This window comes from Zingiber officinale, chromosome 11A (genome assembly GCF_018446385.1).
Source record: "Zingiber officinale cultivar Zhangliang chromosome 11A, Zo_v1.1, whole genome shotgun sequence".
Classification (NCBI taxonomy): domain Eukaryota; kingdom Viridiplantae; phylum Streptophyta; class Magnoliopsida; order Zingiberales; family Zingiberaceae; genus Zingiber; species Zingiber officinale.
This window is the reverse complement of record NC_056006.1, coordinates 75,010,605-75,029,524: the sequence shown is the minus strand read 5'-3', so window position 1 is coordinate 75,029,524 and position 18,920 is coordinate 75,010,605. Positions and strand designations below refer to the sequence as shown.

Sequence of the window (18,920 nt, the reverse complement as noted above, 5' to 3'; positions counted from 1 at the left end):
CATGGCAATCAATCTAAGGCTGTATGTTGCAAGTATTTTGATACTATATATATATATATATATATATATATATATATATATATATATATATATTATACGGAAACGATATTTTTCGATTGTTCTGATCCTGTATTGATTATTTGATATTTGATTACGTTAACCTGAGCAGGCTGAAATGATAAAGCTTATTTTGACAAAATTTGCTGACAAGCATTAGTATTAGTATACGTATACTAAAGGATGGACACTGTTACTCCAATGATGCCGACAACAGCCGTACCAGTTCAGTCTCTTCCACTGATTAAAGTAAAAGTAGAGTTGCAAACCTCATTATTTTTAGAGGCCGAACCTTTATAATCCATATCTCTAATCCACTGATAATGCAACTCTTTTTTCCTTACTCAAGCACTAGTAGCCTGGTTTATAATGGTCTTTAAAGTTTGTATTAATATTTTAATTTGTAATCTGTCTTCATCTTATTGGTACTTGAAAATTCTTAGAGCTATTTTTTAAACAAAACTACTATTCACACAACAGATAGCAACTTTTAAATAGATGATGCGCTGACGATAGATGATGGCTATGTATTGAGCTAATTATAATTAAGAAAAGGCTCATCAAGTTTATGATTATTAATTGAATGGAATTTGAATTTGATATCCTTCACACATTATTCTTTACACCCGTTCATGCTTAAAAAAAAACAATCGATTTGAATTTGATGTCGAAGTTTTCTTCTAATGACGTAGCCAACTTTGCGAAGAATAACACTCCAAAATGAGTTTATCGGGAGTTATCTTGGTGAGGTCTCTCCGACGCATAAGTCATTATGAAACTCTCAAAAATAAAAATAAAAATAAAAAAATGTATAGAGTAACAGTAGAGATTCCCCTTTGTGGGATTAATAACATCACCATTTCTCATATACGGAGAGAAATCCAAGAGACCATCTCATTGCATACCTATTGATGAAGTGATGATGTGCTATCGAAGTGATAATGTGCCGGTAGAAATCTACCTTACATCATGAAATGATGATTGTGCCAATAGAAATCTATCTCATACCATGAAGTGATTATGTCAGAAGTTTTCTTCTAATGATGAGCCGACTTTGCGAAGAATAACACTCCTAAACGAGCTCATCGGGAGTTATCCTGGTGAGGTCTCTTCGACGTCTAAGTCATTACAGAGCCCTCAAAAATAATATAATAAAAAAATTGAAAAAATGTATATACTAGAAATAAGTGATAAACAAATAGAGTAACACTAGAGAGAATCCCCTTTGTGGGTGCATCTCTTTGCAACTGGTGCCAAGGTAATCACCGCATTAAACTTCCTTCGGATTGAGAATGCGCTCGTATCCATGCTCGAGATCACAACCCATTCGAACTCAGGGTGTTTCGATGCTCGACACTCGGGTGCCTAACTAGGCCCTTGGTAGGTTGGGAGGTCTGATCGGCTAGAAGTCGGGAGGTCGGACCAACAGCATGTTGGGAGGTCGGACCGGCGGTAGTTCAACATTAATAAAAGAACGCTTCATCCATCTCAATATATTTTTATATTTAAAAATATTTTTTTAGATGCTGTTATAACATTTACAAGATGATAGCTATTACAATATTGATATTTCAACTCTTATCAAACATTAATAATACTATGTTGTAGTAATTATACATATATGAGCATTTTATTTTGATGAACACTAGTCAATATTAATTGTAGCACTAGGATAACTACTATAACATAAATAGTTTATTGCTAATTAATATTAGTTAGCATTATGTTATAACAAGTATATATTTATAACTTGCTATAACTATTTAACAACTATGAGATCATAACTTATAAATATGTAGAAGGTATGACCTCATAATTAGTATAAATCATAAAAGATAAGGGTATTTTTAAAAATAAAAATAGATTAAAATGAGATGATATACTATTTTGATAATAAATAAAAAAGGGATGCCATGTCTTAATTCTATTAAAAAAGAGTGGTCTTTTTTACTTTGATTATTATATATAAACACTCTGGATTAAGACTTTAAAAACATTGACGCAAACCAATCCAAAGCTAGCTAAGTAAAAGATAGATTCATTCAAGTCAATAGACTTTCACATTCTACAATTCATTTGCTCCTTATTTGTCTTGTTAATTAAAGTGTGCACAAAGGAATGCCTCCTGCTGCCAAAGATGTATAATTATGGCCCCCTTAATGGCCTTCCTTTTGGGTTCCATGTGTTGCATTGCCTCCACATCCCCAGCTCAATTACATATTTGCATTAATCCTTTACCTTCTTGTCGAGCCAAATTAATTATTTTTTTAAGGAATTAACGACTGTTCTTTGGTGTTTATTCTGGTACTACCGACAAGGAGGACTTTGTTAATTGTTGGAGGGAAAGCGTGGAGTTGAAAGATGAGATTAGTGTCACTAAAAAGGTTATCAGGATTTAACGGCACTTAGGTAAACTTTAGAATCAAAGAGCAGTGGTGGGTTGGTGGTGGTGGGTAGGTTTTGGTCTGGGAGTTAGGCAACTTGCTAGTTTGTCAAAGCTTTCCTTTTAGAAGAGGAAAACAATGACATAGTAGATTTTGTCTCGACATGGAGGAGAGTCATAGTGGCGGCCACAAATGTCTTCTTTTGTATGTTGATTCGACCACAAATGAAACATTGAATCAAAATTTCATGGGATTTTTATTTTGGGGGATACATTGTGTAATTGAAGCCACACATTGAAACAAACCCCACTAACTTCCTCCTATATTCATGGTGCAAACTGATTTATGAAAATCATAAGTTTATTTTATATCTAATTTTGAGATGCTACAAATTAGACATTTTAAATTTGTAAGTATTCAAAATAGCCTTTAGCTCTAAATTTAGTCAGAAGTGATTTGCAAAATTAGCTTGCCGACAGTTTATATGTTATTTATCATTCAGAATTGAAGCTGCATTATAAAGTATGATGTACCCACGTTAATCGTTTTAAATTTCAAAGTATTCAAAAATATAATAATATTTGTGTCTAGATCGTACCGACAAGCTAATCTATGATTAGCTACCTAGCGAGCAACAACCACTAGAAGGAAGAAATATCAGTCTAAGGTGTTATACACTACAATCTATCATTCTATCATTTTATCTGGATGCCTTTGTTGTATTGGGTGAGTGGGTTGAGGGAGTTGGATGTGAAGTGCACATACAACCAAGTACACGAGTGCATTATATATGGCATATTGTGGATTGTATTTGCTATGCAGGGTCATATTTTGGAATTTGCACACTAATAATTGGTAGTGTACTCAAAATCAAGAAAACATTTTGACTAGCATAACTTAATAGAGCTGTACATATCAAAAATATGACAAATAAGTAATACCATCTGACTGAATCAAGCTTCTGATAAGGAACAACCTTCAGTCTGGTAAAACTTGATTGAAAAGATAACAAACAGTTGCCTTTGCAATTGGCTGGATTTGCCTTAATTTATGTTGATCTTTCCTAGAATAATTGTTCCCTATTCCACCTTCTTATGAGCTTGATTCCCGTGCTTAGGTGGTTCTGCAGGGAAGTACTTGATGCCCACAAGATCACCAACCTTGCTGATAACCTGGAGGAGCACAAAGTATCAAGGCTCCAATCAGGTTGAGGCTACTTGAATCAGTGGCCTTCAAGAGAGGAGGGAGTCTTGAACTTACCTCAAGCCCTTTAACCAAGTCCTCCCTAGATTGAGCAGCCGAAATGCAAATTCGAGCCCTTGCGAGAAGAAGCGGTGTGGCTGGAAAAGCAACAGTAACAACAGCTACCTGCAAAATTATAGCAACATAATGCCATAATTTACCCTAGATCTTCTACCAGAAGAGCAATGTTGAACATGACTAATCGCAGAGAGTTCTCAACAGTGCTCAATTAAGTAATTACAACTGAGACTGAATGGGGCCAGATAAGTTCACAAGTTACTTGCTGTAAAACACCATTACGGTGAAGTTTTATTTGCTAAAGGATCAGGATCATGAGATATCGTGCAAAGACATGTGGATGGTTGAATGGAAATTGAGCAAATGCAACTCACATTATGCCTGAGACATTCCCTAGAAAAGGCTGGAATCTTTGCTGGGTTGTAAAGCATTATTGGCATAACAGGAGAGTCATTGTCACCAAGAACTTCAAACCCCATCTTCTTAAGTTCAGAGCGGAAGAAATTGCTATTTTCCCGAATCTGTGCTAGTTTTTGGGCCCCTATACAATGCAACCAAATAAATAAGAAACCAAGCGGAGAGGACTAAAAGAATCCCACAATAGACTGCTGAATTCACAATATTAACCATCTTTACCTCTACTGGATCCGTCTTCTCCAAGAATAACTTTAATTGCTGAAATAACTTGCTGCACGGCAGGTGGGGACATGGAAGTTGCATATAGATGTGCTGGACATGCATGCTTTAGATATTGAACAATTTCCTGAAGAAGAGAAGAGTTCAAAGGTTTTGGAAGTATCTTGTAATTCACCCAAAAATAAGCATATTTGATTTTTTTTTTTTCATTAAATTTCTTTTTTCAAGAGAACCTTGGATGCTGCAATATATCCTCCACAAGATCCAAATGATTTTGTAAATGTGCCCATCATGAGGTCTACATCAGCCGGATCCACACCTAGGAGCTCACAGACTCCTTTGCCAGATTTTCCAACAGCACCAATACTGTGGGCCTCATCCAAGTAGGTATAAACCTGTTTAGAGAAAATACCACTCAAACTTATTCTACATTGGATTTTCTAGGACAAGCGTATGTAGCTCCCATTTGCACGATGATGATTCTGAGTAAAAATACCGAATGAGAAAATGGCCAACAGTAAAACTAAGAAAACATATACGAACCTTATATTTCTTGCAAACAGCTATAATCTCAGGAAGCTGGCAAAGTTCTCCTTCCATGCTGTATATGCCCTCAACAATTACAATAATCTTCTTCCAGGGCCTGTGAGTTCGAGGTTGCCCCTCAGCTATCTGTTCTCTCAGTACCTCTTCCAAGTGTGCAGCATCTATAAAATCACAATATCAGCGATTGAGAACAACCAACTATGAGGTAACATTCACTCTCCTTGGGAAATTGAGAACTTACTGTTGTGCTGGAAGACACGAACTGCTGCACCTGATCCTCGAGCACCATTTACAATTGAATTATGATTCAAAGAATCACTAATGATGAGTCCTCCCTATACATCATCATGGTTTTTGATAAATTAGCAGGAAAGAACTAAACTCAACACTACAAATTCCTTTCTTAATTTTAAAATCAACAGAAATTAAACTAACAACCTTCCCTATCAGAACTGGAATAATGGCAGAGTTTGTCACGTAGCCCATGCCGAAAGTTATGGCTGCTGGTTTTCCCACAAACCTTGCAACTAGTAACTCCAGCTCATTGTGCAAGTCAGTTGTGCCTGCAGCAAAAAACAGAAAAATGAGATTGTGCATTATGCATTGAAGGCTCTTTATTGCAAGATTATAAGTAAGATGGGCATACCACCATCAACACGGATACTGCAGGTACTGGGAGAATATTTCTTTAAAGATTTAATAACACGGGGTGTGCAGTATTCATCAGCAGCTGCAAAACCAAGGTAGTTGTATGATCCCAGATTAAGGCACTGGCTAGTCTTTGCAGTTCGGCTGCACAAATTATCAGAAAAAATCTCAATAAGTTGTGTTTACCTTAAATTACAGTCCAAATATTTCCCATTGATATCATCCTCGAATTACATCATATTGTAGTATGGCTCGACTACATTATGGAAGCCGTATTACATAGACTATGTGGAAGTTCCCTAATGTCAAAAATCATGCACCTCAGGAAGACCATATACTTACTGCAAGGTCTTGTTATTATCCTTAGAGTAGCGCTCCACCACATCAAACCATGCATCTGGTGCACTTGCAATTGGTCGACTAAAGCAATCCTGTGCATTAAGTTGTCATCGCAAGATATCCAACTCATTTAAAGAATTGTTGTTGATGTTGAAAAAAATAAATAAATTTCAAGAATGTCATGAAGGCAGGTCGATTGCGACCACTATCATTCAAAAAATTCTAACCTCACTTGTAAGCACATGATTTTATTGCAATTTGAGTTGTAAGTTGTTTGTCACAAGTTAATAATTTATTCCATCCCGCGTGCACTTGAGAATAATTCAAAGTCATTCAACTCTCAAGGTTTGAGATTAATTTCTACAAATATTCAAAAATTAATTTTTGACATGATCCAAGTCATTTAAATTAATTTGCATGGATTCATTGGTGACATGCAAAGTCAATTTTCATCATAAATTCGTAATCAACTAAATTAAATAAAAAACAAAATTAATCCAAAATTTATTTTAAATTATGCCTAAATCAAATAACCTAATTTCAAAATTCATGAGTCATGTTGGTCCAGATTCAAAACCATTCAAACCTGCATTCAATAAATGAAAAAATAAAATAAAATAAAAAGGAGAGACTTAACCAATAAGCAAAAGGTGGTTTCGCTCACTCCGAGCGCCCCTCATTGTCAGCCCCAAAGCGAGATAAAGGGAGGTAAATCACGTATCAAACGGCCTCCTTGGTGGGAGAACATTTATATCTCAGGAGAATGAACCCCGCGGTAATCAACCGTTGCCCGATGAAGCAACTCTACCACCCGAGTACCAACTTGGCTATACTGTGGGGGCAAGGAGAGACTTAACCAAGCTATGAGAGAAGACATACTCGCAACACATCTTTTATCCTCCAATAAAATTCATCCATCTCTTCCTTTTTTTTCCTCTCTCCATGATTCCCCTTTGACTTCAAAGTCTCCTTTAATTAATCACAACACCCATTTTTCGCACTATTCTTCTCATGCATGACACCCTTATCGCTAGGACATATAAAATGATTAGTATGACCATAGTGTTGGTGCAACCTTAGGTCAAGGTTGACCTTGTTGACCCGACTCGAGTTAACCTGACTCGAGTTGTATTTTGATGTTTGACGAGAACAGAAGAGTTGTATTTTGATGGGAGATTGTTGGTGCAACCTTAGGTCAAGGTTGACCTGGTTGACCTGACTCGAGTTGACCTGACTCAAGTTGTATCTTGATGTTTGACGAGAACAGAAACTTGGGAGGTTGTGGGTGCAACCCTTGGTTTAGGTTGACCTGGTTGACCCGAGGTGAGTTGACTTGGCACGGAAAAGTCCAAGTATGGAGACTTGGCACGGAGAAGTCCAAGTATGGGAACTTGGCAAATGGGAGTCGGAGAGGGCTCGGTAGCTCTCCTGACTAGGTCGAGAGGGCCCTGGAGTGGCTCTCTAGATCGTGGAAGGCGGATGGAAAATCACGTGAGTGAAGCCGGTGAAAGTCCAGTGAACGGAAGGCAGATGGAAAGTCCGGTGAGGAAGCCAAGTGCCGGAAAAGTCTGTGAGTGAGCGGGCAGGAAAGTGAGTGAGGAGTGAGTGATGAAACCCTAGTGAGTAAAGCTAGGTGAAAGTGAAAGTCCGTGAGTGAAGCCGGGTTGGTGAAAGTCCCGGTGAGGCAAGGAAAGTCTTGGTGAGGAGCTGCATGAAAGTCCCGTGAACGGAGCGGGGAAAAATTCATGGATCGAGGGTGATCGGACATCCGGTGTTGAAAGACCAAGTGGGTCAAAGGATTGACCGGACACTTGTGGGAGTCTTAGCGGTCAAGAGAGTGACCGGATGCTAAGCACGATGTACCAACAGTCGAGGTTGACCGGATGTTGGTTTGAAGGCTTGGGACTTGGTTTGGGCAAAATCAAGCTCGATCGATCGTGGATCGATCCGATACATCAGTATCCGGATCGGCCCGTGACCGATCGAACCAAACAAGAACTCATCGAGTGTTATCTCGATCGGTCCGCAGACCGATCGAAGAACAACGATCGAAGGCAAGAAGTTCGGGAGAAAAGGAAGGGATGCATGCCGATCGGCCCACGACCGATCAGAAAGCTCGATCGGTCCCGGGACCATCGATGGTCTTCTGGACCGATCGGATATGCCCTGATCGGTCTCCGTATATCCGCTGAGATTCAACGGCTATCTCCGCTTTCTTCTTGCTACGCTGCAGTGCAATTGCAGTTCGAGCCATAAAGGAGATCGAGGGTCGCTACTGATATTTTTCTTCTTTTGGTCCAAGCTTCGATTCTTCTTGTTCGCCTCTTCTTCTGCCCGCAAGTTCTTCATGCCACTTCTGAGCTCTTCGCTGAAGCTTTTGTGAGCTTCCACTATTGGGACCAACCGATCGATTCCGTGCTGTTTTGTGGTTGGATCCGAGAAGTTACCGCTTCATCCAGTCGAAGAGAAGGCAAGTGCGAAGGTGTTTCATACATTGTATTGTATTTTGCTTCGCCGCTTTGCTCACCCGTATTGCTTTTGCAAAACATTGTGGCGAGGTTTCTCCACCCAGAAGGAGTGTTACATTAGCCGGTTCTCCGGGGTCTCATCCACCGACGGATTGATCGGATTCGTCCACCTTACGGACACGCCGAGGAGTAGGAGTTTCATCTCCGAACCTCGTTACATCGACGAGTTTGAGGTTTGCTATTCTCCGCTTTCGTTTCTATTCATTTTATTTCCGCTGCGCTAACTTGATTTGTAGAAAGAAACGAAGAATTTGGGGCGGCTATTCACACCCCCCCCCTCTCTAGCCGCGATCATCGGTCCTAACAAGTGGTATCAGAGCGAGGTTGCTCTTCGACGGATTAACACCCGAGGGAGCACAAGCTAGAAATGGATCAACTCAGAGAAGACATCACCATTCCACCTTTCTATAACCGCGACGACTTCGCGTATTGGAAGGTAAGAATGAGGTATTTTCTTGTGACTAACCTTGAAAATTGGAGTTGTGTTCAATTAGGTTTCAAGCCTCCAATGGATAAGGAAGGAAAACCACTCGAGAAGAAGAAGTGGACAAGGGAACAAATCCACCATTCCACAATCAACGATGAGGTAATGAAAGTATTTGAATTCTCATTACCTAATGACATTCTATGTAAGATAGGTGGATACAACAATGCCAAGGAGTTGTGGAACAACTTGGCTAAGTTCCATGAGGGGAACTCCACTTCAAGCCATGAAGAGGAGTCAAGTGAGCCAAGGAGTTCACATCATGGAGGGATGGATTTAGAAGTTGAGGGCTACTCAACATCTAAAGAAGAAGAGGAGGAGAGTTCCTCTTCAAGTTCGGAGCAAGGAGAAGAAGTTTCTATCTCCGGAAGGGATGAAGAAGAGAGCTCACATCCATCCTCAACCCTAGGTAACTCAAGCCATTTAATTTCAAATAAATTACACATAATGTGCTTTGAGTGTAGAGAATTTGGGCATTACAAGAGTAAGTGTCCAAAGAGGGTTAGGAAGACTCCACCGGCGCCACAGGTCAAGGAAGTCGGAGTCCCGACACGCAAAGGCAAGGAGCACGTGGTGTGCTTCCAATGCAAGCGAAGGGGACACTATAGGAGCCAATGTCCGAGGGGGAGGTAACCTCACAAGGACAAGAAGACGAGCACATCGATAGGGGGAGCTAAGGCAAACCCTAAGGTAATCTCTAAGGCACATTATTGCAATAATAATAAGACACATGCTAGTAGCCTTATTGCTATTGTTAATAATGGTAAGCATGATAACATTAGAAATCGATACACATGCTTAGGTGCCAAACATGTGAGCCTAGATAAGGATAACATTAGGAAAGCCAACCCTAGAATTAACCCATCTAAGGCTAAGGAAAACCTAGGTAGGAATCCCAAATCAACTAGACACATGCCTAGGAATGCCTCAAAGAAAAATGACAAATCAAGTCTTGAGGTATTAAAGAAGGAAAATCAAGTCTTGAGGTCAAGACTTGACATGTTAGAAAAGACCCTTAAAAATTTGGAAAAGTCAAATAGGGGTCAAAAACCAAAGCCCAAGGACATGAAAGGTTTGGGTCACAAACCTAAGTCCCAAGTGGTCAAGCCCACTTATCACAATGTTCCATTAGATTATGGAACAAAATCTAGGGCAAGGAAGACCATCACCAAGGTCACAAGGGGAGTCACCCCTAGAGTTGATCTTGATGAGTCCCAAATGACCAAGACTTCAAAGCCTAGGAGGGTCATTAGAAGGGTTGCTAGGGAAGTCATCCCTAGTGAATATTTAGTGAACCCAATGAGCTCAAATAGGTATTGGGTTCCTAGGAGCGTGATTTCATCACGCTAGATGAGTTAGGGTGTGTCAACCTTACTTGAATAGGAAGTTAACCTAATCATGGCAAAAGGTGGCACTTTAGGAATTTTCAAGGTGTGATCAAGCCTTGAAAATGAAATTAAGAATTATTCCTAAGGTGATTAGAATGTGCCAACTACATTTGAGGAGTTCTCTTAGGTCAATCTAATTGGCACATAGTGATCTAAAAATCTTTGGTATAAGATGCTAGGTCTATTACACTTAGGAATATAGAACCTATGGCAAAATGATCAAAACTATCAAAAATGGCAATTAAGGCTAGAATTATGTATCTTCTATACCTTTACATGTTATTTGCCATATATTGTTTGCTATATGCCATGTCATGACATCATATTTAATTTATTATTGATCCTGTTCGAACCAAGAGTCAACGAACGCTGGGGATGCGGCGCTTCCTGCTGGATCCTCGAGTGCTCCGGTCGGCGGTTTTGGAGATGAATCTGGACAAAGCAGTTATCCGACCGGTCAACCGCTGCACTTCCCTTGTATTTCTTGGAGGCGGCATGTCTTGCAGAGCTTTCACTTTGTTGGATGGCTTGATTCCCCGCCGGTCACTAATGCACCCAACAAACGCCTCCTTTGCTCCAAGAGGCACTTTTGGGATTTAGCTCGACTCAATATTTGCGTTGCGCTGAAGGTTTCTTCCACGTCCTCAAGAGATCGCCGCTCGGACGGATTTGATAAGAATGTCGTCCACATGTAGACTTCCAGACACGCCTCGATCTACCTCGAACACCTTGCTCATCAAGCGCCGATAGTGGCCCCGTGATTCTTCAATCCGAACGGCATTACATCAGAATGAACGAGTATGCCGCCTAAGTTCACTGGCTTACTTTTTCTCGATCTTCCTTGTGAGCCAAGACGACGATAGCCTCGTAGGCGTCAGCATCTGAAATTAATTCGCACGTAGAGTCCACCATTGATCTATTCAGGGAGAGGATAAGTCCTGGGCATGCTTTGTTTAAGTCCCGAAAGTCGACGCAGACTCTCCACTGCCCGGCTTGGAGACTAATACTACGCTAGCCACCACCGAACGACTTCAGATGTGGTCGGCCTCAAGTTTCTCTTCCCGGGACGATGGCATTCGCAAACCTTTTTTCTCTCGCTTTCATCGCCGAGCGTCCGGTATTTGACATGCAATTACATGTTGTCTCGCATCGAAATTCCGTGCAATTCATGTGTTCGACCGCATGTACATCATGGTTTCGCGGAGACATCGATCAGCTCCTCCTTCGCTTCTCCTCCGCATCGAGGCAACAAAGTCGTGGCCTCCGATCGGCTCTGATGAATCTGCACCTCTTCTTTTCCTCGTAAATTAAGGCGGGTGGCTTTTCAATGATAGTATTTACCTCGATTGAGGCACCTTCCGAGCGGAGTTGGATTCGCCGGACCATCTCGACGTAGCATCGCCGAGCCGCTAACCGGTCTCCCCGTACTTCTCCCACCTTGTCTTCGACGGGAACTTCATCTTCTGGTGGAAGGTTAGACGACCGCCGGTCGCGCAGGCCGCGTCCCAAAACGACGAGAGGACGAGGAGAGTCAACCACCACGAAATTTATTGTCTCTGTCCTCCGAGCGCTCCTCTCCCAGAGGTAGCTACGATTGTCGACCACCGCACTGCGGTGCTCGTAACGAGAGCCGGTCGCACGTGGGCGACAGCTGCTCGATCAATTCAGCATTAATCGAACGCCTTCTTGAATATGATGTTGACCGAGCTCCCTGTGTCAACAAATATTCGGTGAATAGTGTAATTACTACCGCTTTAAAAAGAGCGCGTCAAAGCACTTACTCCTTCCAGTCTCCGGCCCGAAAGTGATTTCCGTCCACTCGCCCTCTTACTTTGCCAGCCCGACCGCGTGGATCCGCAGCCTGGCGCCCGCCTGCTCGATTGAGTCTCCTCCGGTCGTCCCCAAAGAATAACGTTGATCTCACCCCGTGAAGTATTGCTCCTGCTTTCCTCTTCCGAGCGACCGTGACCGTGACTTCTCTCGACGCCTTGCACTTCTCCTGCGGAGATCGGTGCCGATCGGGTGTCGATGTGACGCCGCCGGTCTTGCGGCCGCATGGGTCCTTTGTCTGGCCGATGGGAGGAGACCGCTGCTCAAATTCCGAACGGATCGCCACGGGGAAGACTTCGACAATCCTTCGTGTTGTGCGTATTCGTCTGTGGAAGGAGCGTAACAGTGGGTCCACCTCTTCGTCTCGTCAGCCCACTTCTCAGACGCGACCGGCGTGGGGATCGGATCGCTTCACTGGCAGGGTGGTGAAAGTGGTGTCTTCCGCCGGCGTTAATAGGTGCCCGCCGGGAGTTTTTCCCGGCGCTTCTTCCACGCTTATGTATTCGTCGGACTCGTAGCATACGATCATAATCTGGGCGGCTTTCCGGCGAGCGAAAAGAAGTCCCCATCCACAAGGCCCGAGCGAAGGCATTCATCATCGCCTGGGTCGATATCCATCGCCACTGGTCAATCACCGGACGAGGCTCAAGCGATTCTCTCGACTCTTGACGGCAAACAAGTCGACACTTGTCTTCCGATAACGCCGACCGCTAGAAGTGGTGGAGGAAGGCCGTTCGAAGTCCTTGGCTAGTGATGGACCCGTCCGCAGCCTCCGAAACCACCGCTGAGCCGATCCCGAGAGAGTTAAGGAAGACGCGGACTTTACTCCATCCGTATCATGGAGTGTAGTCTGATATCAAACTTACCAGAACGATCATCCGGGTCCGTTGTTCCATTGTATCGCCGATCGTCGGAGGCACGTAGTGCTTGGGTAAAGGGTCCGTAGAATAGCCTCCGAGAATTGGCGATTGATCCGCCGAGACGAGTCCGCCCGGAGCTTTCCCTTTCTGCCATCCCGCCGCATTTCGTCCGAAGAAGAGCCTCTATCTCTTCGAGTCGCTGCGGCTCAGGGGTGCGAAATAAGGCCCGAGGGAACGCGACGGTGGCTCGAGGTGCCCGCCGCCCACCGCACGCATGTCAGTTGTAACCGATGCTTTTGTTTTGCCCATAAGTTTGGCCTCATCTCGACTCAGGAGCATCGAGTTCTTTGACAAAGCGCCACCGGTGTCGCCGGCCGCCCATTTCTCCTGCTCGAACGCGTGCGTTCCACGGCGCCAAATCGATCCTCGTCAACCAAGAATCAACGACTGGACGCGGCGCTCGATCCTCGAGTGCTCCCGAACTCGCAGCGAAACCGAGTGAGGGGTGTCCCTGACTTCTCCGACGCCAAGTCGCGAGAAATAACAAGAAGGTGGCCTCAAGATGAAGATTTTCATACCTCGAAGAAACGGAGGCCTTATATCCTCCCAAGAAGCCCAGCGCCGCCAATCAAAGCGACCACCGCCTTCGACCACGCTGTACGGGTCCGGTCCTGGCGGCTGCGCCGGGACATGATCTGCTGTCGGAAGATGTCCACGAGGCCATACTTATCAGATCAACCTTTCCACGATATGACGGCAAGGTCCTCCATCTCCACTACCACGGACCTAATCATCGACATGCTCGCCGACATCCCATACCCGAGCCGAGGGTAGCCGCCGCCCCTCAGACCGCCTTATTCGCCGAACTGACGACCCGCTTTCGGAATACCGAGCGGACTCCGCCGCCCTACGGATCTCCCCGCCTGCCAAGAACCCAAGCCCCTGGATGGGTTATCTCTAGCTCCGCTCGGACCTATTCAGCTACTCGACGTGGCCACTAACCGCTTAGTCATCCCTTCATCGGTCCTCAAGCTGAGACCCTTCAGAGAATGGGTCCCCCATTCTTACCGCCGGATCAATTATCATTTGAAATGTCATGATAATGCTTAGGTTAGTTAAATGTCATGCTCTATTTAAGTTTCATACTTTACGCGACACTCACGACATCAATACGTTTTTATTTACGACATCATTACGCCATTATTATCTGTGACTCTATAATCAATTAATTGATTTATGACGTTACAATTTGAGTACGGAGATCAAATTGCTTGTAAAATATACTTAGGAACTTAGCCTATGTCTAAACCCATATCCTCATCAAATTGACTCGACGCGTTTCTGACACCTGGGATAAATAGATATCAGATCACTTAGTTAGGATCAAGGTATAGTTCCTTGCATTTGCATTTGTTTAATTCAAATCGGTAATCATAGGAAAGTCATGTACAAGTCATGTACATTTAGCCCCAAGATCGTGATCCCAAATTAAAGAGTATAAAATCATCTGCACCGATTCAAAACCTCGACGGCTTTTCAGTTGATAGTATTCATCATCAACAAGTGATACAAAGAGGATTAACTTTAAGCTTGTTTCAAAGACTTTAACTTTGTATCAAGATTAAAATGGAAGATATTGCTAGAAAACTATTTTTCCATGATAAGATGTGGTACGAGGACGTGATCCTCAAAATTTCATAATTTTCGAATTCTTCGTAATTTTCTAGAGGTTTCAACTTCGAAGGAAAATTCAGAAATCTGTCCATTTCTTGGCTCTGAGGCTTTCTGATCGGCTTTCCGCACTCGGACCGATCCAGAGCTTAACAGTTGTTAACGCTGACACGGACCGATCGGTGCCACCGAGAAGGTTTGACCGATCAGTTCGAGCACGGTTTGGTCTCATTGACCCAAGATCTATGACTTGCCGGAAACACTCTCCACGAGTTAAGCGCAACGGGTGAAAATTTACTCGAGACAAGACATTTGCGATGGTCGGGAGTTGACTTTTTGGTTTTAGAATTTCGAAACTTACTCAATTAGACAGTGACTGTGCGAAGGGGTGCTCGAGAGTTATCAAGTCATGACCTTTACCCTAAAGACTCCTAAAGGACTCGGAGTGGATGGCCTTCACGGTTTCATTATCAAATCGACCTGTCATTCCTCGCGGTCAAAAGTCAAAAGTCAAAAGTGTCGAAAAGTTAATTGATAAGGAGAAGTAATTGGTTCAACCCAAGCAATTCCTGTTGATTGACGAGGTTGGTGTAGAACATTAGTGAAAGTTGACTGTGAGTCGAGCCGAACGACAGGTTACGGTATGGGGTGTTCAATTCGGTGTTCACAAGTGGGAGTTTTGGCAAGGTCCGGGTGCATCACCTGCTTGGGTCAGGTCGAGCTTGGACCGAGTTGAACAGACCGGTGAAGTTAACGAGTCGGGCCAGTAGCGAAAAGTTGCTCAAAGGCACAAGTACTCAGGTCGAGGGTGCTTACGGTTGACTGACTCCGGTCTGTCCGGTTGAGTTAACACACTCTCGAGACCTGGTAGGCCCGGAGCCAGTTGACTCGTACTCGGGATGAACGACCAAGGTAGCTTCACTAGCAGCCTATGGCACTCTGTAGCTGCTGTACAGGAGCATTCAGCCGAGAAGTCTGGTGGCTGGTTCTCTAAGTTAGCCAACCCTCCGATCAGGATAAATTCGACGGTCGCTGCCTTTTCTATCGGGAATTGTAAAATTCGCGCCTGGTGAGGTGAAAGTCAAGTTGCTCTCAGGAAAGGTACTGTCTCAGTGATCAGTCGATATGAGGCGGTGATTGCACGGTTGGGACTCAAAAGGAAAGTCTCATGATGTGCGCCCGGCGTGAGAAGCCCTAGAGTGAAGCTATGGAAAGAGTGAATGAAGTGTGAAACCCTAGTGAGTAAAGCTAAAAGTGAAAGCCACGGTGGAAGAATGTCTGAGTGAAGCCAGGAGGATCAAGGGTGATCGGACATCCGGTGTCGAAAGACCACCGACACTTGGGAGTCTTAGAGTGTCAAGAGAGACCGGATGCTAAGCGATGTACCAACAGTCAAGGCCGACCGGATGTTGGTTCGAAGGCTTAGGACTTGGTTCCTATGGATCGATCGGATCGATCTGGATACATCCGGAGATCGGCCCATGAAGAGAACGATAGCCGCGGGTGGTTATCTCGTTAAGTCGATCGTCGTGGCCGTCGACTTCACACAACGATCGAGACGGGAGAAGTTCGGGAGAAAAAGGTGTGTGCCATCGCTGGAAACAACGATTCAAGGACCATCATCAAGGCCCTACGATTCTGACCGCCCAAGATTCAGTTCGATATCAGAGGACGTCAGTCGAAATATGTCTGTTGGATCGCGACCGATGACATCGTCTCCGCTAGATCTGACCAGCTTAATGCCAGTTCGCTTGCACATGCAGTGCGATTCCGAGGTCGCTGCAGAGAGGCAACATCACATAAGGGATCGATCGGCATCTAGTATATTTCTTCTCTTCTACGGTGGAAGCCGAAGCTTACTCTTCGATTGCGATCTGCGTTCTTTTCCTCGTCAACTGTAAGAGTTCTTTCCGGCTGCGAGTCGCCCTCCCTTGCCGACGTTCCCTGCCAGCTTTTTGACTGACTGACCACCGTGGGAGCGCAACCACCGTTCAGTTAGTCTTGCGCTGTGTTGGATGCTTGGGGTCGAGTCGAGAGAGAAGGCGATCATGCAGAGGCGGATGGCGAAGGTTTGTTATTTTGTTTGTATTGTATTTTGCTTTTCCGCTTTCACTGTATTTTGCAAAACATCGCAGGTTTCTCCACCCAGAAGGAGTGTTACATTAGCCGGTTCTCCGGGGTCTCATCCACCGACGGATTGATCGGATTCGTCCACCTTACGGACACGCCGAGGAGTAGGAGTTTCATCTCCGAACCTCGTTACATCGACGAGTTTGAGGTTTGCTATTCTCCGCTTTCGTTTCTATTCATTTTATTTCCGCTGCGCTAACTTGATTTGTAGAAAGAAACGAAGAATTTGGGGCGGCTATTCACACCCCCCCTCTCTAGCCGCGATCATCGGTCCTAACACATAGCGCTCATGTGGCACAGTGCATTTCAGGACCTCAAATGAGTAGATAGATTTAGGAGAAAGGATATCGTTTCATGATTGAGTGGAGCCATCAATTTAATCAATTGTACACAAGATTGATTGAGGTTGAGTCAAGTACGTGGATTTGATGACTTTAGCATGTACATCGGTGGAAAAGGCAAAGAGGATCAAGACCATTCTAGAGTATTAGCCTAGAATTTAAAATGGAGAGGTGATGTAGCATCTTACTGAGATAGATATTGTTGGGCTATACCTCTTTTGCTAAGTTACTAAGCCAAGAGCATGCAGTGGGTGCATGAGTACATGTGCCTAAAACATGGCTGATGACCAAATTAAGGCTAAATACTCTAAGAAAATCATTTAGATTATTTTCCAAAGGCTTTTATGCAAATGTCAGATGTAGACTTACATTAAACCATATTAGATAGCTCGTCTTTCTTTATGTGTGTTTGTGTTATTCTACCAAGGGATACAAAGACTCCATGATGGAGTGTGACCTTGTGGCAGAAGTTCTCCTGCATTCTACAGACACCAGATTTGGATATACAACTGTGTGATTTGGTGCCATGAGATCAAGCAAGTATGCCAGAGTGTTCTCTAACTCTATCAAGTAGTATCAAAGGCACTTGTGATCCTAACAAAAAGGGCTGAATGACTTGAAAAAATAGGAAAGTGGATATTTGTAAACTGAATTGATTTTTGTGAAATTTTACTTTCTCTAAGCAACAACTTGTCAACTAGATAATTTCAAAACTTTCCATGTTATTACCAATTTCATCATTTATCAATGATAAAATGACATGGTCACCAAGTGGGGTATTGGTCGTGAAGAGCTTGCCTATTCAGGATTTGCAAGGGAAAGAAATTATTGGTATCAAATTAATGACAGGTCGAATAATCATTCATCACAATTATGAAAATGCCTACAGATATGATACAAACTAAATTAACATATCACAATATCTTCCGGAAATAAAGGTAAAGAATCAAGGTTTCTAGAAAAGCATTGATATTAGCATCAACGAAAAAGGTAATAAGTTATATTCTAAAAAGAGAGATGTTTTACAGAGAAAACGAGTTAGAAACTAGAAAGAACTTTTGAAGAAGAAAATGATATGGATATTCAGAAAAAACAAACCTGAATGCGGAGGTAGAGACGGCGGGTGTAAAAGTCTTCCAGACCTAAGCAGATCGGCGCATAGCCCTGTTCCAAGCAACATCAAAGAGTCCGTCTCAAGATCCAATCCAAACAGAATTTTTTTTTCCTTTCCAAATACCAAAGAAGAAAATGCAAAAAAATGGAACAGGTGTGGCGAAAAGGAGAGACCTTGAGATCCTTGGAGCTGGATTTGAACCAATCGATGATCCTCCTGAAAAAATCCCTAAGCTGGCCGAACGCGAAGAGGAGGCCATAACTGAAGAGCGTTGTGAGCGCGGTCACATACGGCAACCTCACCATCTTCCGCCCAGCCGCGTCGTTCCCCGCCCTCGACTACCGTTCGCAATCTCACAAAGACGAAAGGAGACAAAGATCCAGATGAGATGGATTAGAGAAAACGAGGCAGGGAGCGGAAATGCAGATGGAGAGAGAAGAGAAGATGGGGATCAGGGATTAAATCAAGCAGAAATGGCCCTCAATGGCGCCGTCTAGGAGACGGGCTGAGCCTTGACGGCAGAATTGGGGTCTTCCGACCAACATGGCGGCGGAAACAACGAGAGGGGAGGGCGATAAGTTTTACCGGGTGGAAAGCGACCTTTTCCTTCTTCTAGGCTCTAGCCAGTCGTCGCCATAAATTAATTATGCGGGAGTTAGTATCATAATAGAAAAACCAATATTTATTATACGTCGTACCTTCAG

The 18,920-nt window shown here is 43.5% G+C and overlaps 1 protein-coding gene across 1 annotated transcript; it reads right to left on the bottom strand.

Moving 5' to 3' along the window:
- Positions 1 to 3,322: 3,322 nt before the first annotated feature.
- Positions 3,323 to 18,835, bottom strand: LOC122031926 (long chain base biosynthesis protein 2a-like). Its single transcript, XM_042591159.1, has 12 exons — positions 18,390 to 18,835; positions 18,201 to 18,266; positions 5,874 to 5,962; positions 5,530 to 5,675; positions 5,322 to 5,446; positions 5,125 to 5,218; positions 4,881 to 5,044; positions 4,571 to 4,732; positions 4,338 to 4,464; positions 4,076 to 4,242; positions 3,702 to 3,809; positions 3,323 to 3,613 (listed from the first exon to the last, which is right to left on the bottom strand). Exons 1-12 carry the CDS (start codon positions 18,519 to 18,521, stop codon positions 3,521 to 3,523), a joined length of 1,473 nt encoding a protein of 490 aa, XP_042447093.1. The 5' UTR covers positions 18,522 to 18,835; the 3' UTR covers positions 3,323 to 3,520.
- Positions 18,836 to 18,920: the final 85 nt, after the last annotated feature.